We start from the raw sequence: 22,558 nt of genomic DNA on the forward strand, positions 1-22,558 counted from the left end.
CCTGGCCTGTCTGGAGTGACCCAGATTGGTTCAAGGGCACTTGAGATGCCCTTTCTGATAATCTGCTGACCCGGCCATGGGTCCAAAAAGTAGAGATTTTTTGTCAATTGGCCTGAGGCCTAGCACATTGGGCTCTGAGTTTCTGATCCCGAGTTTATTGGTTTCCCAAGGCCATGGACCTCCAGTCTCGGATACTGAAGCGTGTTCCACTGGAGCAGCCAGAGATGATCCCCTCCCAGAAGCAACTGGCAGCCTCCATCTGTGTCCAATTTGGGGAGTACTATCTGGCAGAGAAGCAGTTTGCCAAGGCAGTGCAGTCCTACAAGGATGCCCTCGTCTACTCGCCCATTGACAATAAGGTGGGGTCCTCCGAGCCAGAGCCTTACAGAGTCCCCTGACAAGGGCAGAGGCCAGGTCCTTCCCTGTACCTCACTGAGGAGCTGCAGATGTAGGGCCCTAGGACCCCCGGTGTGGGGAGCCTGCTCCAGCTGACCCCCGGGCCCTCAGCCATCACAGCCCTTGGACAAGGCTGGAAAGCTTCACTTGCAAAAGTGACTTGTGGGAGGTGGAGTGGGGAAGACGCTGCCGAAAGTCATGTCAGTTTGGCATTTTCAGGGCCCCTGTGAGGTGGGGCCACAGAGCTGTGACTGCCAGGCGACAGTCTCCCCAAGGAGATTTAGAGTCGTAAGGGTGGCATGACCCAGATGAGGCGATGGTGGCTGGAGCCTACACTAGGAGAGCGCAAGAAGAGCTTAGTGGCAGAGCCATTCATTCATTCAATTCATTCATTCAACATGCACTCACTTAACAGATGTCTCATATGTGCCAGGCACAGTGCTAGGCCTCAGAGACCGTGGGCCAAGACCTGCCCTTGCCCCTAGACTGCCTCAGGCAGGGGGACAGATGAGCACATTTGTGATTCCAGTTCTCCATGCTCCATGCCCACATGTGGGCCTGCCCACTGTGGGAACTCAGAATATAGGTACCTGCCCCAGAGTCTGGGGCTCAGAAGTTGGCCCAGAGGAGGTTAGGTCAGAGCCAAACCGAAGGGTAAGTGCGAGTGACCCAGACCCCAAGCTTCAGAGGTTAGTTAGTAAAACACATGGTATGATTGTAATATTGGTGGGGGAAAGGGGCTGGCTAGAGACATATTCTGAAGGAAGAACTAATAGAAATAGATTATGAAAGAGTGAGACAGCAATCTGAGTTTTCCCACCATGTTCACTGGTTGATTATATCTGGTCTTGTCTCAGGTGGTGCTGGAGCTGGCGAAGCTCTACATGCTCCAGGGGCACCTGGACTTGTGTGAGCAGCACTGTGCCATCATCCTGCAGACTGAGGAGAACCACGAGTCTGCCTCAGTGGTATGGGGCCACAGAACCTTCTCCCTGCCTTCCCCAGGTCCCCAGAATCACACAGGCGCTGCTTTCCCACCCCCTAACTCAGATGCCTGGCTGACCCACCCCCAGGGCAGGGGCTGCCAGGTGGAGGGGACTGAGCACTGGGCCTGCTGCCCTCCACATGGGAGGGGTGGGCTGGCAGCAGGGGGCAACATCCCAGCCTCCTGAGCCAACCCAAGGAGAGGCTATGAGGTTGATTCACTCCAGAGGAAACCACACCCACACTTGGTGAAGGCAAGGGTGGGACAGGTTCCTGGGTTTAAAGAAGTGTGTGGCAAAAACCCTCTCCTGTCTGGCTTCTCTCCTCCATAACACCCAGACAACTGCCAGGGCCACTCCACAGAAGGGGGGGGGGGGGGCCTCATTCTGCCTCCACTGCCTGTGGCTGGCAGTTCTCAAACATGGGTGGAGAGGCTGCCTCTGATGGCTGTCAAAGGGTCCCACTGGGGTCTACCCCTGGGCTTATCTTCTCGCTTCTGTCCTCACCCCAGCCCTGCCCCAACCCCAGGCAGGTTCTACCCTCTGGGCTCCTCCTGTGGCTGTTTCTCCCAGTGCCCAGAGAGGCTACCCTGGAAGTCCTTTCCTACTTTTCCCTACTTATCTGCATCCTCACCCCCCCCTCCCCACCATGCCCATGTGAACTGCTGTCCGGAACTCTGGAGCACTGTGTGTTTTCTGATAGATGATGGCTGAACTGATGTTTAGAAAACAGAACTACGAAGCTGCCGTCAATCTCTACCAGCAAGTCCTGGAGAAAGCGCCAGGTAACTGCCTGCATGAAGACTGCCCACTGAGATGGCCTGCTTCAGTACCCCGCCCTGCAAGGGCTGCTCTCCCCAAGGATGGGCCCCCTCCCCTCCTTCCTGACTGGGCAGAGGAAGCCCCTTCCTCTCTGATTGTTCCCGGAGAGGCAGGAAACTGATAAAGCCCCGATGGAACATGCTGGCCCTTCCCAAGTCTGAGGGGCCAGTTCCTGGTCTCAGGCCGGGCAGCGCTTGGCACTGAACCCAGGAGAGCCTGTCTGTCCCCACATCACAGCCCCTGGACTGGGCGTGGCCTGCTTCTGAGGTCACATCACCCGGAGGTGGCTGGAAATTCTCCCTGATAGGGAGCTATATTCCCCCTCACTGCAGTATCAAACTACCCCTACTACCTGCTGGGGGCAGGGGCCACACCCAAGGCTCAGTAGAGCCCCTGCAGGCCCCCAGCCAGCTCTGCAGAGGCCCACCGACTGCACGTGTCAGGAGTGCAGGTCCTGGAGCCAGACTCCACCTAACTCTTGCCCTTCTACTTACCAGCTGTGTAACCTTTGGCAGATCACTTCTTTATGTCTTAGTTTCCTCATCTGTGAAATGGGAAAAACAAGCACCTTGTTATGTAGTTAATATCTAGGTCAAAGCACTTCATGCTAGGTTACTCTGTGAGTGTTAGCTGCTATTATTACTGATTTTCAGTATGATTATTGTTATCCTCTCAACTCTGGAGACCAGTGGAGACATTGAAGCTACTGGGATGTCCCCTTTCAGTCCCAAAGCTCTGTGTCTGCTGGTTCCCTGGCTTCTCCCTGCCAGCCCACGGCACCCAACTGGACGTAGCTGTAGGCTATTCACAGCCTGGAGATTTTTGCTCTCTTATTTTAGACAATTTTTTGATATTGAATAAACTAATTGATCTGCTGTGGAGAAGTGGCAGACTTGAAGATGCCCCTGCCTTCTTTGACTTGGCCAAGAGGATGTCCAGCCGCGTTCCTTTAGAGCCAGGCTTCAACTACTGCAGAGGCATCTACTGCTGGTGAGTCGGGGGGCAGGTGGGGGGTGTTGGGCAGTTCCGCAATGGCCCCGGGCTGGTGGGGGTGGGTGGGAGGGTGTGGTCCTTCTTAACAGAAACGCTGGGTTTCCACAGAAATTCAGCTCGCAGATCAGGGAGGCAGGGGAGCAGCCCTGCGGCGTGTCCCTGCTCTCCCAGGGCCTCAGTTTCCCTCCCTGGTGCTTGGTATGTCTCTGCTCCACTACAGGCACATAGGGCAACCCAACGACGCACTGAAGTTCCTAAACAAAGCGCGCAAGGACAGCACTTGGGGCCAGAGTGCCACCTACTACATGGTGCAGATCTGTCTGAACCCGGACAACCAGGTCGTGGGCGGAGAGGTTTTTGAGAACCTGGTGGCTGAGAGCAAGTAGGCCCCGGCGGGTGTCGGGGGTGGGAGGGCGGGGCAGGGGCAGCACCCAGGGAAAGGGGGGGCAGGCCACCTGCGGGCCCGTCCCTTCCGACCGACGCCCGCAGCTGCACCCACAGGAGGGACTCGGAGCAGCACGGGGTGCGCACGGCCGAGAAGCTGCTGCGGGAGTCCTACCCGCACTCGGCCGCGGGCCAGACCCAGCTGCGGCTGCTGCAGAGCCTCTGCCTGCTGGCCACCCGGGACAAGGCCAACGTGGAGGCGGCGCTGCACACCTTCGTCCAGATGGCGCAGGCCGAGGTGGGCGCGGCGGGCGGGCGGGGGGGGGGGGGGGCTGGGGGGGGCGAGGCGGGGCCGGGGCACGCGCCCACGCCCGCTTCCCCGCTTCGGCGCAGGACAGCGTCTCCGCCCTGCTGGCCGTGGCGCAGGCCTACGTGCTGCTGAATCAGGCCCCCAAGGCGCGCATGCAGCTCAAGCGTCTGGCCAAGGCCCCGTGGGCGCTGGCCAAGGCCGAGGACCTGGAGAAGGGCTGGCTCCTGCTGGCTGACATTTACTGCCAGGGCGGCAAATTCGACCTGGCTTCGGAGCTGCTGCGGAGCTGCCTGCGATACAACAAGGCAGGGGCCCCACCGCGGCCGTGGGGGAGGCGGGGATGCCAGGAGCGCCCTAGGCGTCAGGGCAGAGGAAATGCGGGTTGGAACCCAATGAGAAGAGGCGGGACAGAAGGGGGCCCAGACAAGCTGGGGCCCAGTGGAAATGGGGGGGGGGGGGGGGGCAAGGCAAGAGGAGGCGCACAGGGCCCGGCAGACTTGAGAGGGGAATATGAGATGGGAGAGAGAGATAGGAAGGGTTCAAGAAGTCAAGGAGCCTGGGGGTCAGACCTGGAAAGGGGTCATGCAGGGGGTCAGGGTAGCCGGGAGGGGGTGCACGGTTGACCCCTCGCAAAGGTGGGAGATGCTGCTGGATTCCCTGAGAGGTTTGGGTTAATGCGGTTCATCACCCTCCTTTGCCCCCCACGGGTTCTCCCCTGTGCTGGGACCGGGTGTGACTTTCCCTGCAGTCCTGCTGCAAGGCCTATGAGTACATGGGCTTCATCATGGAGAAGGAGCAGTCCTACAAAGACGCAGCCACCAACTACGAACTGGCCTGGAAGTACAGTCATCATGCCAACCCCGCTATTGGTAAGGCAACCGGCCAAGGTGCACGTGGGAGAGGAGGGTGCTGGGCAGGAGGACCAGCACCCTGGCTCTTGGGCCATTAGGGTACCACTGTCTGTGTGCCCTGTGCTCCCCTTGACAGGCTTCAAGCTCGCTTTCAACTACTTGAAGGACAAGAGATTTGTGGAGGCCATTGAAGTCTGCCACAATGTAAGCCATTATAAGGCACTGTGAGACACTGGGGGGTGGGGGGTGGACCTTGGTGCAGTGGCCTGGTCCTGGTACTGAGACAGGCACCCCTGGCCTGATGCTGCACACTCTTCCTTTCTCCATTGCAGGTCCTCAGAGAGCATCCTAACTACCCCAAAATCAGAGAAGAAATTTTGGAAAAGGCCCGAGGGTCTCTGAGGCCATAGCTGTGGTCAGTGGGAGTCAGGGCAGGTGGAAGCCATCAACCTACGCAGGTTTCATGGAAGGGTCAGGAAGTGGGTCAGTGGAAAAGAGATTCAAAAAATGACATATTCTTACCCATTTCTGTAATGTGTGTGGTTTATTTGAATCGCGCCTCATCTCGTCTAAGGGGCATCCCAAAGCTTTGTTTTTAAGGCACAAGAAGCAATTTGCTCTGAGAAAGAAGTTAGCAATTGGCCTTGCCTATGCTGGGCTCAGAGCACCTTCTTTTGGGCTGCATTTTTATTCCAAGCTCTGCAAGGGAGCAGAGGGGAACTAAGAGATGGCCCTTAAAAATTTCCTACAGCTATTTTAATATTGTTATGTCAGTTTATAAATGCCTCTCCTCTCTCTTTTTTTTTTTTTTTTTAAAGATTTTATTTATTCAGAGACAGAGACACAGGCAGAGGGAGAAGCAGGCTCCATACAGGAAGCCCGCCCGGGTCTCCAGGATCACACCCCAGGCTGCATTAAATCGCTATGCCACCGGGGCTGCTCTCCCTCCCCTCTCCTATCTGGTCTCTAGACTCCCAGAGCTCAAGAAGCAGCTGCTCCTCCCTCCCTACTCCCTGCCCACACCATCCTGCTGGGCTGTGGCACAGAGAGGAGGACCAGCTCAAAAGGTCCTCACTGAGGCTCTGGGTGAGGGAGACCACCATCCTGCAGGTTGTGAGGGCCATTGGCTCACTGTCCATACATTTTGTTGCCTCCCCAAGTCCTCAGCTGGCCTCTGCTGGTCCTCACTGGTTTGGGACACAATCGATTACCCATGCCTGGTACAGGAAAATACGGCCCAAGAAAAAATAGTTCCCTCTTCAGATTTCATAAAAGACACTGACAAATTTATCCTCCAGAAGCCCTTTCAGCACCTTGGGGGATGAAAGCAGTAGTCCCTAATTAGATGAATTATGTCACTTGTAACTGGGGAGAGGGTGACGAAGGCCACTCTTGCTGCAGCTCCCAACACCTATCTCCTTGTTTTTCACGATGGCAATAATGGGCCAGTCTGGCCTTAGAGGAAGGAACTCAGGAGTATAAATTTCCCAAGACCTTCTGCTCTTCGGGCTGTGTCCCCCTCTGTAGCAGGAAATTAGACTCGATCTGCATGTTCCCAAACCATGATACAAATCCCGGTTGATGATAGAGAGCAAATATTTTAAAGTTTAATAACTAGGTGTTTAAATATCATCTTTAAATAAAAGTAACTAGCATGATGACCTCATGAATTCATGAGTGCTGTTACTCAGAATGGTTCTAATTTTTAAGCATATTGATAAAATTGATATAAAGCGAAATACTATGAGTGGAATGCAGCTATAGCAAAATTTTCAAGAGACGTGGTCCAGTGACTAGTTTGGAAACTGAACAGGTAGAGGATGCTTTTAGAACAGACAGAATTGGGGCACCTGGAGGCTCAGTGGTTGTCTGCCTTCGGCTCCGGGTGTGATCCCAGGGTCCTGGGATTGAGTCCCACATCAGGCTCCCTGCAGGAGCCTGCTTCTCCCTCTGCCTCATAAATAAATAAAACCAAAAAAAAAAAAAAAATTGTCCTTAGTGATAGCTGAGCCTTGTTTTTATAACATCCTGTTGATCATATGCATGGCCTCTTGGTCTGAGTCAATAATCTGGAATGCTTTCTCCGGGTGACTACCACCGAAAGGTGGTAATATGGGAAACCAGTCCCTTTACTAGCATCTGCTTTACAATCTGGTTTCTTGGGGCGGGTTGTTGAGAGACAGGTTTGTCTGTATGGAGAATGATGCTGTAAAGGATTGTACATTAATCACATTTTTATTGGTGTAAAACTTAAATTGTCTTCATTTATCTAAAAAGAAAAAAAAAAAAAAGCCAGGAAGTGATACTGTTGCCTTAGAAGGGAAGCCAGCAGGTTCGGTCCAGCCACAGGCTGTCCATGGGTTAGGAGCCAATGGGGGCTTCCAGCCAGGGAACTGGAGCCTCCAGGGGCTGCTGCCCAGAATCCCAGGCTAATCAAAGCAGGGCCTCAGAGCCCTTGGAGAGACCCAGAGTTTGAATCATGCTTGCTGAAGCAATCTCTGCAAGAGGCTTCCCAGGGACCAGCAAGAGGGGAGACAGGACAACTGAATGTACCAGGACACTCCACCCTGAGAAGCCTAAGGCTGTCCCTGGCTAAGCTGGTTACAGGAACAGGCTGCCCACCATAGGTCAGGCTCCACGCTATGGGTCCTCTCATGGCCAGGTGGCCATGTCCATGCATGTCCAGAGGCAAGAGACAGACACCCAAAGAGTGTCAGAACTGATAAAGAATAAAATGTAGAAGTAGAGGCAGAAATATGAAAACAAAACGAAGTTACAAACATGCATGCGAGGCTTACACACCCCAGGCACTCGTATGTGCGAACTAAACGAGCTTATGAGGCGAGCAGCATTATTATTTGCACAGTACTGAGGACATAAAGACACAGTAGTAGTAGACAGGAAGTGATTTGCCTAAGTCACCTCTGCTGCGTAGTAGAAGAGCTGGGATTTGAACCTGGCACTCTGAGTCCATACTCTTACCCAGTAAGCCACTGAGATGAAATAAGGGGAGCCCAGCACAGAGCAAAAGGCCCAGCATTAGAGTGAGAAAGAGACTCAAATCTGGTCTTGTTTGGTCCTCACTTCCAGCACTTAGAAATCATTATTCCTAAGGGAGAAAGGACCTTGCTCCTCAGGCCCTGGCTGGGACTCCCCAGGGCAGGGTGTGGCTTGCTCCTCTGGCCTGCGGGCCACAAGGCTGCCAGGGACAGGTCGGACGGGTCTGGCTGGCCCAGATGGAGGAGGTCCTACAGCTCTGGTCCCCAGGGCCCTCAGCTGCTCAGCCCCACACAAGGCCTCCACCAGCCACATCCTGGTGCCTGCCCCTGACTGGGGGGACCCTGCCCTCAGGGTCAGGCCCCACCCAGCTCAGTGTCACCAAGTCGGGAATAGCCTAAGCAGATAGCCCTGTCTCCGGAGACTGCCCTGCTGCTCCCCACCATCCCAGGTGACCACTGGAGACGGGTTCCGGGAGAGGGAAACCGGCTCCACCTGGGGTGCCAACCTCCCAGCTGGCTTCCTGTCTCCAATGTGACCAGGCTGCATGGAAGGAGGCCCACTGTGCTGTGTCCCCCACTCCTACCCCAACATAGCCTCAATGTCCACACTGCCCCACAGGGCCTATCCCCACTCCCTCCTTGCTACCTCCTGAAGGTGTACCCCCCACCCCGATCTCCCAACTCCTCAAAGTGCAGGCCGCACTGTTAAAAATAGAGCCTCTTTATTGGTACCTGTAAGCTCACATACAAGGTGTTCCCACAAGCACACAGGCTGGCAAGGCCTCCTGGGCAAGAAGGTAGGCCCAGAGCCTGGGCTTCTTGGCACAGACATAGAGAAAAATGAATAAATTATAGTTCTAACACTCAAGGACGATACAGAAATAAGGATGCAAAACTCAACCCCAGCAAATGAAGGGCATAGGAGCTGCAAAGGGGCTACCCCTCACCCAGCCAACTGACCTTAGAGCATGGGCAGGTGGCCCAGGCAGGCAGGCAGTGCCCAGAAAGCCCTGAGATAGTAGTCAGGGGCATGCTGCGGGCCCCGAGGTTAGCCCCTTGCCCTCTCTGGGCCTCCTGCTTCCCTTCTACATTACTGGCCCAGGTAAAGGCTATGGCCTTCAGGGAGGAAGATGAGGAGGCAGAGGACAGGAAGCAGGGGGGGCTGTGTGGGGCAGAAGCAGGTTTTGGTCACGGTTGGGCAGTCTGGCCCAGCCCCCTACCGCGATGCTGTCCTCAGCCACCCACCAAGAGCCAGGCATCTGCCCCAGGAGACATAGGGCCCAGGTTCACACCTGCTTTATACCAAAGCCCAGGCAGGGCAGGGTTGTGGGACTACAAGGCAAAAGGGCCTTACAGGGGACTGTGCCCCACCCTGACCCCAGCACGGCCCCCCATCCAGAGGGGAGAAGCCTGTGCCATCTAGTCTCCAAATAAATTATGGAAATAAATTATATAGTCTTCACAGTCCAGAAAATACAGCCACCTGGGTGGGTCTGGGGCTCAGGGTAGCAGGAGAAGCCATTAGAAGTGGCTGATCTCAGCCTTGTATTGTTCGGGCTAAGGAACATCACACAAGACCAAAAAGGGGCCTGCAAAGCTCCAGAGGAGCCCTGTTTCCTCCTGTTCCTGGCACACACCGTGGAAGTGGAAGTAGAGACTGTATGGGCTTTGGGGGGTGGGGGTGGGGGGCCGAGTGGCTGAAAAGGAAAGCCCCCTCCCCGCCCTCTCTTCAGCACAGAAAGTTACAAAAATAAATAAATCAATCCAGAGTGTTGCACAAAAATCAGGAGTGCCCACATGGATGAGCCAGCCAAAGGGAAACCCTTAACATACAGACCTCAGGGAGTCCCCATTATTACTACAAGGCAGCTCTTGGGGCTCTCGGGACCACGGGAGGTACCCTTGTCCTCACACAGGCACTGGCCCCACCAGAGGCGCGGGGGCAGTATCCTCAAACAGCTGGCTGTCCACGAAGGGAGTCAGGGCCTCGGCAGCTGCGTCAGGCAGGCCCATGATGGACTCCAGGAAGCAAGCGCCAGCGTCCCCTGGTGGAGAAAAGGCAGGCAAGGGGAAGCAGGGTGCCTCGAGGTTTTCCAGGCTGTCAGACACCTTCCGGGAGGTGTAGTGAGGCCCCAGACTATAGTCCGGCAGGGCCTGGAGCAGCTCGAAGGAGTCACAGGAAGACAAGCTGAGGTCCACAGAGTCGCTCTGGCCAGCGTCCGAGCTGGGCAGCACCGAGGTGCCAGGGAGGCTGCCTTCTCCCAACCCCACAAGGCCCCCGTTTAGGAAGAAGCTGGCATCCAGGTTGGCATTTTCATCCAGGATGCCCGACGTGAGACTAGAGCTGGAATAGCTGTGGGTCCAGCCTGCCAGGCCACCAGGGTCACCAGTACCAAAGATATCAGCGGGGTGGAAGCAGCTGAGGTTGTCGAGGCCCCCCACCCCCCCTTCCTCTTCCTCCTCCTCCTCTCCTCCTAGGTCAGAGTCACTGAGACTCAGGACCCGGGCCAGGCTGTCATCATCCACGTCAGGCTGGAAGCCAGGGCCAGGCAGGCCTGGGTGCGTGGTGCTGCTGGGGGCCTCACTTATACCCGAAGCTGTGGACGAGTCGGTCATGTCGCTGCTACAGCTGTTCTCGCCCAGCTCACTGCTCACAGGGGGCTTGGCCAGAGGAAAAGCAGGAGCCAGGGCCTGCTCAGCGGGGCTGGCTGGGCTGCCCGGGGCAGGAGCCTCCAGCTCCCCCAGGCTCTCAGCCCCCTGCTCCAGCTGCAGGCGGGTGAGTGTGTGCAGGAAGTGAGTCTGCACCCGGGCCTGATTGAATTCCACGCGGCCCTTGGGGTTCTCGCAGCCCTCCCTGCAGCAGCCGCAAGGGAACGCAGTGTGGTCCATCTGCAGAGAGAGAGCAGAGTGAGAACAGGGATCCCACGGAGCCTGGAGGAGCCCTGGAGTTCCAGCTCCCCTTCCCGGCCCACACCTGGCACTTGATGCCTGCCAGACTGCAGCTGCAGGTCTCAGGGTCACAGACCCGATCACAGCGACAGCCGCAGTCCTCCCGGGACTGGCGCAGGGCCTGCAGCTCCCGCCTCTCCTCGCGATCGATCCTCCGCACACCAGCAGCCCGCAGCAGAGCCCGTCGCCGCCGGGCCGGGTAGGGCTGTAGGAAGGTCATCTCCTCCAATCGGCCACCTGCCACGGCCACAGCCAGGTCCTCTTCTACAGAGGCATCATCAATGGCGTCCACTGTGAGTGGCAGGCTGGCCTCTGTCTCGGGTACCCCAGACTCCGCGAACTGTGTGCATGGGAGAGAGGAGGGACGTGAGGGTCTTGGCCCCCACAACCATTAGTCACTTGACAAATGCTCCCCGCATGCTTACTCTGGGTTGGGCACCACGGATACCACGTGAACCCTCAGGCCAGGAACACCGCCCTCAGGGCATCTGTAAAGATATCTCCTGTTCCTGCCATTCCCTGGTTTGTGCACACACCCCCCCCCCCCCCACAGCCCGCCCAACACACTGACCCCTGATGTCCCATCAATTCCACATCCCCCTGCAGTGTGGTCAGATAACATCAGGCACCACGCCCTCAGCCCCCACAGCAAACGCAGGCCCTTCCACATCCCACTCTATCTGCAGATAATCCAGGCAACAGGCCCTGATGGAGCAATACTGGCTCCAGGGGCCTCTTTCCCTAAATGCGTAGATAGTGAGCTAACTGGCCCCCACCCCAAAGCTCCGCCCCTCCAGGCTAGGCCTTCAGAAGCTGGCCCAAGGCACAGGCTCTGCAGAGGGGTCTCCCTACCTTCCACCGTAGAGCCTCCAACTTCTCCTCCTTCAAGCGTAGGCGCAGCTTCTCACGCCGTGCCCGGGCTTGCTCCTGTGTAAATTCAGCCAAGGAGAAGCGGCGGCAGGCAGTGTGGCGGGGGGCCATACCCAGAGTGCAGCCACCTCGGCTGGGCACGCTGGTGAAGCCTTGGCACCGGGGAAAGTAGAAGACAGTGATGCCATCGAAGGCTACGCGGCCTGGACGCTTCCGGGGAGCCCTCTTCAGGATGGACAGGGCTGGAAGGCAGGGAGGGAAGGGGCAGGGCATTAGTTCTCCATGAGGGACTGCATAACCTCCAGGAAGATGACGCTCAATTGCCTCTCCTCACACTTCCCGCTCTGACCTCCCACCACAGAAAAAGAAATGGATCTGAATTTAAGAGCTAGCCTGGCTGAGATTAGAGCCAGAATGGTAAATTTGAATGCCATTCCTAGGTCAACACAGGCTTACCATTGTTTACCTATCCAAATGACAGCATCTGTGGGATTAAACATCTTTCCCATCTTTACTGGCCATTTATAGGTTCCTTATGCAGTTTTCTATAGTTTTTTTTTATTGATTTGTAGGAGCTCTTTATATATGATATTAAAGACACTGATCATCTAATATTTTATCTTTGAAATATTTTAGTCTTTTATTTTTGTTCGAGGCATTTTACCAAATAACTTCTAAGGCCATGAAATTTAAAATATATTGATTTTTTCCTTTATAGATTCTTGCACTTTGTGACAGGCTTAGAAGGCTGTTATTTGGAACTGCCTTTCTAAGTTATGAACTGCATACTGATTAGTAAGCTATGCATTTGGTATATATATTTTTAAAGATTTTATTCATGAGAGACAGAGAGAGATAGGCAGAGACACAGGCAGAGGGAGAAGCAGGCTCCAAAGCAGGGAGCCTGATGTGGGACTCGATCCAGATCCGGGGACTCCAGGATCACGCCCTGGGCTAAAGGCAGGTGCTAAACCGTTGAGCCACCCAGGGATCCCCACATTTGGTATATTCTATACAAATAATGGTATACTATTACTTTTTATTGGGTTGAACCGTAAGTAGTTACCATAAAACAAATGAATATTGGCAATTGCATATATTTCAATTTAATATTTTGCCTGTCCTGATCCAATACATAGAATTCTTATTCTCACTGCAAACTGAACTGGGTAGCACTTACTAAGCAATGTTAACTATTAGTGGTGACAGCATCTTTATCTTGTTCCTTAGTTGGATGGCTTCCAATATTTCCTCATCAATTAAAATGCCAACTTTGGGGTTGAGATACATATTTTTCATCACTTAGGATAGAATTTACTTATCTCTATTTTACCAAGAGTCTTATCTAGAAGGAACATTATATTTTATCAAATGTTGTGCTTGAGCGTCTGTCTTCAGCTCAGGTCGTGATCCCGGGGTCCTGGGATCGAGTCCCACATCAGGTTCCCCACAGGGAGCCTGCTTCTCCCTCTGCCAATGTCTCTGCCTCTCAATCTGTGTCTCGCATGAATAAATAAAGAAAATCTTAAAAACAAAATTTTTCAGCATCTACAGTGGTTCTCATATTTTTCCTCCTCTGACATAGTCATTGGGTAGACTTTACGATTGGATTTTATAAATATTAAACCATTCTCATTTTGCCAAGATAAACCCACAGTTTAGTCAACATACTGTCAGGTCCTGTGTGCTAAAAATCGTACTTTTTTTCTATGGATGATACACAGATATACTACATAAACAAGACACCATAGCCAGGGTATTAAAATGTCATGGCAGGGGTAATTAGGAAAAATATGTCTAACAAAGGCTCCATGGGGTTGGGGGCAGCGATAATGGAAAACAAAGTTGAAGAATACTGCTTTAGGGCTGTCTTGGTTATTTTGAAATCAGAGTGACGCCAGCTTGAAAAATAACTGGGGAAGAAACTTTTCCACTATGTTCAGGCAAAGCCAAACAGCATTTTGACAGGAGAGGGACTGGCTGGACAGGCCCCACAGTGCAGAAGTGTGGGGCGTGGGACTCCAGTGGTTCAATTGGCAGGACAAGGTGTGCAAGCTAGAGAAACGAAACTGGAACATAAGGGAGGAGCTGGAGCCAGAGGGCCCCAGGGCCACCCTGGGGAGCTAGGCAGGGAGTCCTGAGGTCAAAGGTGAATCTAGCTGGGCCCACGTGCCTCTGGGCAGAGGGCATTCCCGAGTGACCCCTGTGTTACAGGAAGTGGCCAAGGTGGGGACACGACCTCCAGAGGCCAGAATAGCTTCGTCAGGGGCCTCCCAATTTCATCTTCAGGAAGGAAGAAGGGGTGTGGTGGCTCCCAGGGGAGGGGGACTCACGCGTGAAACTTCGGAAGCCACAGAAGTCACGGGCAGGCAAGGGCAAGTGATCCCAGGGGCCCTCCTCATCCGAGTCCCAGGCCAGGGAGACTGAAGAGCTGGGAGAGCAGGAGCAAGAACGGCGGCCCGGGGAAGACAAAGAGGAGGAGGAGGAGCAGAGCGAGGAGGAGTCCTCATCCAGCTGGTCAAACTTCCTCTTCAGTGGCCCAGTCATGGTGGTGCCGGGGGTACTCTGGGGTCTGGGCATTGGCAGCCTGGAATGGAAAGGAGAAAGCTCTGAGCGGCAGGCCTGAGGGCAGGCGGTGGGTGCTTGGCCGCGGTCAACTCCCCCCTGGCCCTCCCAGGAGTCCTGGGCCCCCTCGGCTCTCTGTGTGCAGGGGGCACAGCTCCAGGAGGCTTCTTGCCACCGGCAGAGCACTGAGGCCCAGACCCTCATCCTGGCGCTTGCCGACTCCCACCACCTCTGCGCAAGAGCCTTCCCAGGACACCACCAGGAACCTTCCCCACCACCTCCCACGGCCCACCTCCACACGCGCATACACCAGGCCAACAGATGGACTGACAGACCTCGGCCTGGCCTCGCTCATTCCCCGACAGGAATCCTGGGGGCTGACTCACTGGCTGGGTGATTCACACGGCTTGCATCTGTGTGCCTTTGTGTGTGTGAGGCCGTCTGCCACAGCCTGCACAGCCATGTACGGAGGCTCTGCTTCCTCCTCCTCCTCCTCCACCACCAACCCGCAGCACACCCACAGACACACCAGCCTGCGCGCGCACGCACGCGCACACACACACACACAGTCTGTCTGTCTGTCTCTCTCTCTCTCCCCTCCTGTCTCTCTGGGGCCAGGTTGACCAGGGTACTCTGGGAAACAGGCTGGCTTTGACACTGGCCCTGATTCCCAGACACAGGACTTTCCGGAGCCCCTCCTCTCCTGTGACAGAGCCACTCAGACTTTCCCTCAGAAACTCCCGCCCCACAGAAGTCCCCTGCCTCCAGGCCTGGCTGGGCTTCATGTTTCTCTGACAACTCCTGTTTGATCTTAAAAATTCTACATCTCCAATATCTAACCCTGTTTGTTTGAATTAACTTCCTATGGAAATTATTTTTCTCCCCCTTGAAAAACAAACAAAAAACCAACAACTCTTAGTGAAACTGATCGGTCAAGAGGATGTCCTGCTATCTCCTGTCACAGAGCTTACTGTGCCTCCCTTTTGGGGGGCTGAAAGCCTCCTACAACCCGGATGGCCTCGGCCAGGAGGAGTGGACTTTGCATTGCACCCTAGCTTGCCCCCCCACCCCCGCCGGGCCTCAACTATCCCTGGGAATCCCCAAAGGATTAAGGATGCAGTTCTAAGGGCTGACCTACCTTGTACCTCGGTGTCCAGCAGGGCCCAGGCCCAGGCCCCAGGAGGTCACCAGGAGGAAGGGGAAACGGTGTGGAGGCCCCAGGGCTGGGAAGCCCCTCCCCCACTGTCATCACAGGAAACGAGAACAGGAAAAACCAACCAAAAGGCTGCAGAACTCCCCTACTCAGGTGTCCCTCCTAAACACCCCTTCCCCCCTTGCCAAGCCTACTAGCAAGTCTCTAGATCCCAGACCTAAAGGGTGTGCGGTCAGCAGACTTACTGGATAAAAGTCTCCAGAAGCACAAAGCACGGCCTCTTCCCAGACAAGAGAGAAGCAAGAGAAACTCCCCTCCTTGCTAACCTTCACACTGGGGCCGGGAAGAGAATGCACAGGTGCTTCCGGGGGCTTCTCAGCGGGTAGTTTCTCAGGCTTGGCACCCGCACCCCCCACAAACCACAAACAAAAACAACCCAGCTCCCAGCTGACCTGCAGGCTCTCCCAGGAGAGGGGGGAACTCATGCCCCAGAGCCAAGCACACACATACACACACATGCAGACCCACAGAGACACACAGTAACATCCGTGGGCAAACCACACCCACTTACCCTGCTCCTACCAACCCCGCAGGGAGACCTCATCCTTTTCCAACTCCAGATGCTGTCTACAGGGTGGTGGATGCGGAATCACAAGCCCAAACCCCAATCCCCACTTTTTATCTCTGCCTGGCCGTCCCTTAGAAACATAAAATTCCAGAGGCCCCAAATCGAACCCCTTGTCTCTGTTCCCCACCAACCCCCCCCCACCGTGCCATCTGTTCCTCTTCCTGTGTTCCCTATCTTAGTAACGGCACTGCCACCCACCCAGTTACTCAAGCCAGAAACCTGCAGCCATTGTCAATCCCCTCCCTCTCCCTCCAGCCACATCCAGGCCCCCCAGTCCTGCAAGTACATGCCAGCCCACTTAATGCACACAAGGCTAGGCACAGACACAGTGGGCACTGGGGAGGCCATCAGCACACTGTGAAGAACCTTGGTTCCAGAACCAGACTGCCTGCCTTTGCATTGCACCCTAGCTTGGCTATGGCTGGACTGTTTGAGCCTGGTCAAGGTCCTTATTAAGCTCCCTGTGTCTCTGATTCTAGGTCTTAGAACTTCATAGGGTTGGGGGGGTGTACGTAAATCAATACATGTCAAGTTCTTAGCGCAGTGCTAAGTGCTGAGTGAACATGTCATTCTACGCTGGGAGCTCTTCTGAAGGAGCTCCCGGATACAACAACATGTGAATCTCAATGATGTCCCGTGGAATGAAAGAAGCCAGACACAAGAATACATAAGTGAATGAAGTTCAAGGAAAGGCAAACCCATTCAGGGATGACACAAGTCAGAATTGGCGGGGGTGGGGTGGGGAGGGTGTTGATATACACTGTGGACAATGATGGTGAGAGGTGGGGGGCACTTCGGGTCGGGTGGGTTTCTTGAAAAGCTCTCTGGTGATCTGGCTGGTGGTTTCATGAATGTCTAAAACTGAAAATTCATCTAACTGCACACCTAAGATTCACATGCTTTATGTATTTTATATATGTCTCCTTCAGTTTTCAATCTATTATCCTTATGTCTCTGTCCCCACCACTACTGTCCACACTCCCTGCTTCTGCTCCTGCCATCCCCCTGCAGTCACAGTGATCTTCCTAAACCACATCTCTGCCTGCCACCCCCGTGCTTAGGAAAGCCGGCCCTTAGGATCAAGCCTAGAATTCCACGAGAGGCTGAAGCAGGCCTGGCTGCTGCCTCCCCATTCTCCCCTCACTATATTCCAGCTGAACTTGCAGTTCCCCTAATTGCTATGACCTGCCGGCCTCCTGGCCTTTGCACAAGCTGGAACCCAGCCTACTCTCCCTTAACAGTCACTTCCAAGAGGGCCTCCCTGAAACCCCCACTCCTCACTCCTGACTCCATGCCTCTCTGGGCTCCCAGGGATTCCCCTACCGGGGCCCTTCTCTCAAGGTCTTGCTGTGGCCTCACTGCCTGGCCAACTCAGTACCCTTGCCTAGAACAGAATCTGGCACAGGGAAGGCACCTCAATACCAGCAGAGGTGGACCTCTGGAGGTGACTGCTCAGTGTGATCTCCTGATCCTGTCAATTAAAGCCTCCACCAGAGGGTTTAAGCCACAGGAGGGGCGACTCTGAGAGTAGAAGCCCAGACTGCAGGCAGGTGCCAACATAGGCATCTCAGGAGGCTCCCTGTTCCCCAGAAGTAAACAAATAGATACCAAGGAAGAAGATTTAAGCCAGACACCCTGGCTCTGCCTCGGGCATGTCTACAGAACGGAAACTGAAGGTGAAGTCATTATATGCTCCAAGGCTGCAGACAGGAAAACAGGGACCCCAAGAAAGCGACAGCCATGCTACAGATTCTAGTGATGAACCCCTAGCAGGGTCTGCAGACCTAGGATGTAATGAGGACCCAATCTCTTCGCCAACACCCCTCTGGGGTAGAGGGAGAAGGAGCAGCCCTTGGATCTGGCGCTTCCCTGTACCACCTGGGAATCCAGAGGCCGACAGAGGCAGAGGCAGAAGATGAGAAAAAGACTCAGCCAGAGACAAGGACAGGCCAAGTCAGAAGAAGGAATGAAAGATAGTGAAAGAGTCCAAGAAAAGTGTCAGACAGTGAGTCAGAGGAGGGGGGAGGGGCCCTGAACAGCTACCCAGGAATAAGGATCCCAACCGTGGCTCTGCTCCCAGGGCCATCACCGGCCGTCTCCTAGGGTCCTGGAGGAAGGAAACGCAATTCCCAGGAGATGGCTCAGACAGAAATACCACACCCCCTGAGAAGCCCCAGAGACAGGCCCCAGCCCGAATCAAAGAGAGCCAGGCTTCTTCCGGGATCTGCCTGGGATGGGGGTGGGGGTGGGGGTGGGTGCCTGAGAATCAGGCCACCCTCCTGTCATTGCACAGAGGAGCTGACAGCTTAGGATGAGGGGGTGACACTTCCCCACTCTTCTACCCACAACTATCTACACACAGGCCACGCTGTGAATCCTGGGAAGGCCATCTCACCCTGGGCACCAGGAAAATGGATCATCTTTGGGGGTCAGGGGCCTATCTCAAGGCCTCTGGGAAGTCACCTCTTCCAGTAGCTCAGCAACCCCAATGCCCCAGCACCCCCACCTGGGCTGATACTGGGGAGAGGGCACCTTCAGCTGCCTGCAGTCTCCTCGGGGGATCTGAAGAATGTGTCCTTTAACCTCAGAGCCCCAGGCCTTGGTCAGGCCAGCTCCCCCCAACACCTGGAGTCATGTGGCCCCAGACCCTCAGGAACTACTTCCTGGGAGGAAAGGACACCTCTGAGTACCCCTGGCCCCCACTGGGATTGGCTAGCAAAACAACCTGGGGAGCACAAAGAGGGCAGACAGGAAGCCTTAGTACACCCCATCCCCCCATCCCTCTGAAAGTGATCCCAGGGGAGGGCAGTTCCTCAGCCTTGGCCTCCAGGGCCTGGCACTGGGTAGGTGCCAAATGTTTGCTGGCTACAGGAGGCCAACTGCTCCTGCAGAAGGGAAATTGCACCTGACAGCCACTGCTTCCTCCACCTAAGCAAAGCCCTCCCTCTTCATTCTCATTCATTCATTCATCCATTCATTTATTCATTCAACAAAGACGGAGCTCCTGTGACATGCCAAGCACTGTCAGGCGCTTGGGCACACAGGGAGCAAGACCCACACTAGGACCGCACTCTTGCAGCTTTTGAATTTAACGGCAAGGAGCGTGCAGGGATGGTGGTCAGGGGGAGGGGCAGGAGGGGGAAGGCGGAGGGTAAAAGCAGTCTCCAGGGGGGAGGGAGGTGGGAAGAGTTCAGAGGGGCACGGCGAGCAGGGAGAGCCAGCAAGGGGCGGGGGAGGGGCATCCTGGGGCAGGTTCGGGAGCCAGGGCGGCGGAGCAGGCTTTAGCCTGAGGCCACTGGAAGCCACCGACGGGTTTAAGTGGGGAGTGACAACACCAGATTTGCATTTTAAAAAGGTGGCTCAGGCTCCGGCCTAGGGGGGTGTGACGAGGTGGCCCCGAGCCAGGGCTAGGTGAGGACGAGGGGAATAGACTCGGCGACCTCCGGACGTGGAGACGGAGAAGGCGGGGATGGCGAGGGTCCGGGGGTGAGCGGAGGCGGCCGGCGCCGGGGACCGTGAGGCCTCGGAGCCGAGGGGGGGCGGGCCGGGCCGGCGGAGTGGCTGCGCGTGCGGCTGTGCGGGGCGCGGAGGGACCAAGCGCGTGACGGCGGCTGCGGGGGGCGGCGAGGGCGCGTGCCGTGGAGGGCCCCGCGGGGGAGGCCGCGCACCGCGAGGAGGGGGCCGGGCGGGCCGGCCGCGCGTGGGAGGGCGCCTACGTGTGCCCGCGGGCGTCCGGCGGGGCCGCGCCCGTGACTCACGGCGGCGGCCTCTGCGCGCGACGGCGACCGACTCACAGGTGAGCGCTCGGCGCGGCCCCTCCGCCCGCCGCCCGCCGCCCGCCGCCGGGGCCCGTGACTCACGAGCCTCGCTCCGGCTCGCGCGCCCCTCGGCTCCCCGCCGGCCCCGCCGGCCCCGCCGGCCCGCAGCGGGGCGGGGGGCGGGGAGCGCGGGGAGGAAGGCGACGAGTGTCACCTGCTCCGGCCCAGCGAGGAACTTCTGAAAAGTTCTCGGCAACTGGGTCAGAGGGAAACTCCAGGGGCCGCGCGCACCCCGACACCCGCGCCCGCCTCGGCGCTGCCACCGCGCCCGGCCCGGCCTCCCGGGGTCCCGGCGGCGGCGCGGGGGAGGGAGCGGAAAACCTGCCCCCCGCCCCCCGCCCCCCTCCCCCCTCCCCGGACGCCGGCCCGGCGCGGGCCTCCCCGCCTCCCGCCCCCGGCGCCGGCCCCGGGCGGCGGGGGGCAGCCGGCAGGGCGCGGGGGCGCAGCCCGCCCCGCCCCGCCCCCGCGGGCGCCCCCTCCCCTCCCCTCCCCTCCCCGGGGTGCCGGCCCGCCAGGCCCGTCGCCCCGGCGCGCTCACCTGCGATCCGGGCGCTCCGCGGGCACCGACGCCCCCGCGTCCCGGCAGGGGACGCCCCCGCGCCGCGACCCCGTGCGCGCTCGGCCGGCAGCCGTCGGCCCCGCAGCCCCGGCTCTGCGCGTCCGGCAGCGGCGGCGGCGGCGGGAGACTGGCTGCGCCCGGCCCCGCCCGCCGCTCCGCCCTCCTCGTCAGTGGAAAACTCCGGGGCTCGCCGCGCTGACGCACGCCCGGCCTCCCGCCAGGCCGCCCGGCAGCCCCGCCCCGGAGGCGCCGCCTCCCCCGCCGCCAGCCCGGCCCGGCCCGGCCCGGCGCGGCGCGGCGGCGGCGGCGGCGGCGGCGGCGCGGAGCGGGGCCTGGCCGCGGACTCTGACCCCCGCGGGCGCCGGCACCGCCCCGCCCCGCCCCCCGCCCGGCTCCGGCGGTGGCCGACGCTCCCGGCCGGCAGAGCGGGGTCGCGAACATCCCCACCTCGCCCCACCGCCCCCATTCGCAGATGGGTAGCCTGAGGCCCCGGGCGGCGCGGCGTCCGGAAGCCCACCCGGCGACGGGGGCAGGGCCGCGGCCGTCTCCAGGCTTTCCCCCCCACCCCGGCCCCCGCCCCCGCCCGAGCCAGCTGCTATCATCCAATCTAAACGTCCTTCCTCTGCGCCCTCCTTACCCCCCCCCCCCCATCTGCCAGAAAAGTAAACTACGGCTGGAGAGAAACCTGAGCAGGGAGGGGAGAGAGGTAGCGGGGAGGGGGTGGAGGTCATCAGGGGTCTGACCTTCACCTCTGCTACGGACCAGACACCCTGCAAAAGCCCTGAGCTGGGGATTCCTGGAAACAGTCTCCCCCAACCACCCCCACTCCATCCCTTCTTTAAAAAAAAAAAAAAGGTTTCTTCCGAGCCAGACCCTGGCCACTTAAAATGGCCCACTGCCTTCTCTGCTCCCGCCAAGGCCTTTCCTGACTAGGGGCCAACTTTCCCTGCATTATTGCGCGGGGGAAAGTGTGTGCATGCTCCGGCAGCGAGCCCTGGCCTGGAGACCATCCCCTGCCCTTCTTCCCAACCTCAGACCAGACCTTACCCCCCTCGCGTCTCCCTTGAGCGTTTCTACCTTCACACCTTTGCTACACAGCGCTCCTCTCGCCCGGAATGCCTGTGTGCCTTCTAGAACGCTGCTTACCGGGATCTCACAGCCTGGAAGGTCTCAGCTTGCACTGCCTCCTCCAGGGAGCCTTCGTGGGAGCTTGACCCTCCCCCTCCCAGTCCTGCTCCCGCTGCATTCTGGGTTTTTCTCTGACTGTCCTAGATGAATGCTGTCACCGACTAGCCCAACCCTCAGGATTCCTTTCTACCTTCCTTCAGGTGGGGGGTGGGGGTGACCTCTCCTGCCTGGGTGGCTCTGGGGTGGAGATGTCGGTGAGGGCCTTTCTTGAGCCACAGGTGCTTGTGTAGAGTGGGCCAGAAGGGGTGGGCTTGCCCTTTACCTTTCCAGGGAAGAAAAATGGAAGGAAAGCAGGTCGGAGGAAGCTATAGCTCTTGTCCTTTGCGTTTGTATTGAGTGTGCGTGCCCTGGGGAACTGTAGAGGTAGGTGTCTGGACAGCTGAAGAAAAGCTTCCAGTGACTTCCCAGTGTCCTCAAGGCTCAACTCTGTGGGGCCTACAAAGCCCCAGTAATCTGGCCCTTGCTCACCTTGGCAGCCTCACCCCTCTCTCTCTGTGCTCCCATCCCCCACTCCCCTGCTCCTCCATTTAAGTGTCTGTAATAGCTATACACGTCTTTTTATTTACGCACTGTACATGTAATATTGGTACAGCTGCACGTAGTTTGAATTTACATGTGAGGTATTCTGTTCTAAATCTCATTAAGTTTCTGCCAGCATTCTCTCTGCCCTCCCACCCACACCTCTTGATAACCACTCCAGTCCTGTTTGCTGGCCATCAGTTTTGGGGCTGTGGCCTCCTCATCCTGATTCAGACCTCCCAAGATGCTCATGTCCAGCCAGTACCTACATTGCACTCAGTTGTGTGGTTTACTTGTGCATTTCTTTGTGTTGTCTGGGGGTAATGGGAGGGCAGGGGCTGTGTCTGACTCTCTTCAGTGCTCAGTAAGAACCTGTTGAATACATTTGGTGTACCTGGTAAATGGGTACAGGGAGCTGAGCTGGGGCTCTAGGTGTGTGCAGGACTGGAAGTGGAAATGGAAGGCTCATCAGCACACAGTGGTACATTGAAGCCGCAGGTGTGGCTAAAACAGCCCAGAAGGAGTTTAAAGGCTCCAGAGCTGGGTTATCAGTCATTAGATGCGACTCAGC

At 57.1% G+C, this 22,558-nt stretch overlaps 2 protein-coding genes across 6 annotated transcripts in view; one reads left to right on the plus strand and one right to left on the minus strand.

The window, feature by feature from the left end:
- The window catches only part of TTC21A (tetratricopeptide repeat domain 21A), a 31,873-nt gene extending 26,609 nt beyond the window's left edge, over positions 1 to 5,264 (plus strand). The window contains exons 20-29 of one of the 2 annotated variants that reach the window (XM_072726499.1): positions 171 to 359; positions 1,254 to 1,364; positions 2,083 to 2,164; positions 3,041 to 3,191; positions 3,415 to 3,576; positions 3,684 to 3,876; positions 3,972 to 4,193; positions 4,637 to 4,757; positions 4,876 to 4,943; positions 5,072 to 5,264. In XM_072726499.1, coding sequence (XP_072582600.1) covers positions 171 to 359; positions 1,254 to 1,364; positions 2,083 to 2,164; positions 3,041 to 3,191; positions 3,415 to 3,576; positions 3,684 to 3,876; positions 3,972 to 4,193; positions 4,637 to 4,757; positions 4,876 to 4,943; positions 5,072 to 5,149 — 1,377 coding nt within the window. In that variant the 3' untranslated portion in view covers positions 5,150 to 5,264. The remainder of the gene's footprint in view (positions 1 to 170; positions 360 to 1,253; positions 1,365 to 2,082; positions 2,165 to 3,040; positions 3,192 to 3,414; positions 3,577 to 3,683; positions 3,877 to 3,971; positions 4,194 to 4,636; positions 4,758 to 4,875; positions 4,944 to 5,071) is intronic. The other variant, XM_072726500.1, reaches the window with a different exon arrangement.
- Positions 5,265 to 8,443: 3,179 nt separating this feature from the next.
- Positions 8,444 to 21,561, minus strand: CSRNP1 (cysteine and serine rich nuclear protein 1). 4 transcript variants are annotated; one of them, XM_026000981.2, is made up of 5 exons: positions 21,427 to 21,561; positions 13,891 to 14,144; positions 11,540 to 11,799; positions 10,713 to 11,027; positions 8,444 to 10,627 (listed from the first exon to the last, which is right to left on the minus strand). In XM_026000981.2, exons 2-5 carry the CDS (start codon positions 14,135 to 14,137, stop codon positions 9,647 to 9,649), a joined length of 1,803 nt encoding a protein of 600 aa, XP_025856766.2. In that variant the 5' UTR covers positions 14,138 to 14,144; positions 21,427 to 21,561; the 3' UTR covers positions 8,444 to 9,646. The 4 variants fall into 4 exon arrangements, with proteins under 4 accessions (XP_025856766.2, XP_072582604.1, XP_072582605.1 ...); XM_072726503.1 differs by having other exon boundaries at positions 21,366 to 21,482; XM_072726504.1 differs by having other exon boundaries at positions 21,328 to 21,450.
- Positions 21,562 to 22,558: the final 997 nt, after the last annotated feature.

The sequence above is a fragment of the Vulpes vulpes genome, chromosome 11 (genome assembly GCF_048418805.1).
Source record: "Vulpes vulpes isolate BD-2025 chromosome 11, VulVul3, whole genome shotgun sequence".
In the NCBI taxonomy this organism is placed as follows: Eukaryota; Metazoa; Chordata; class Mammalia; order Carnivora; family Canidae; genus Vulpes; species Vulpes vulpes.

Coding starts and splice junctions, on each gene's coding strand:
- CSRNP1 (XM_026000981.2), bottom strand. CDS start 14,137: ATGCCCAGACCCCAGAGTACCCCCGGCACCACCATGACTGGGCCACTG. Junction 11,028..11,539: donor TGGAGGCTCTACGGTGGAAG/GTAGGGAGACCC, acceptor CCATGCACACAG/TTCGCGGAGTCTGGGGTACC. Junction 10,628..10,712: donor TGGCAGGCATCAAGTGCCAG/GTGTGGGCCGGG, acceptor CTCTCTCTGCAG/ATGGACCACACTGCGTTCCC.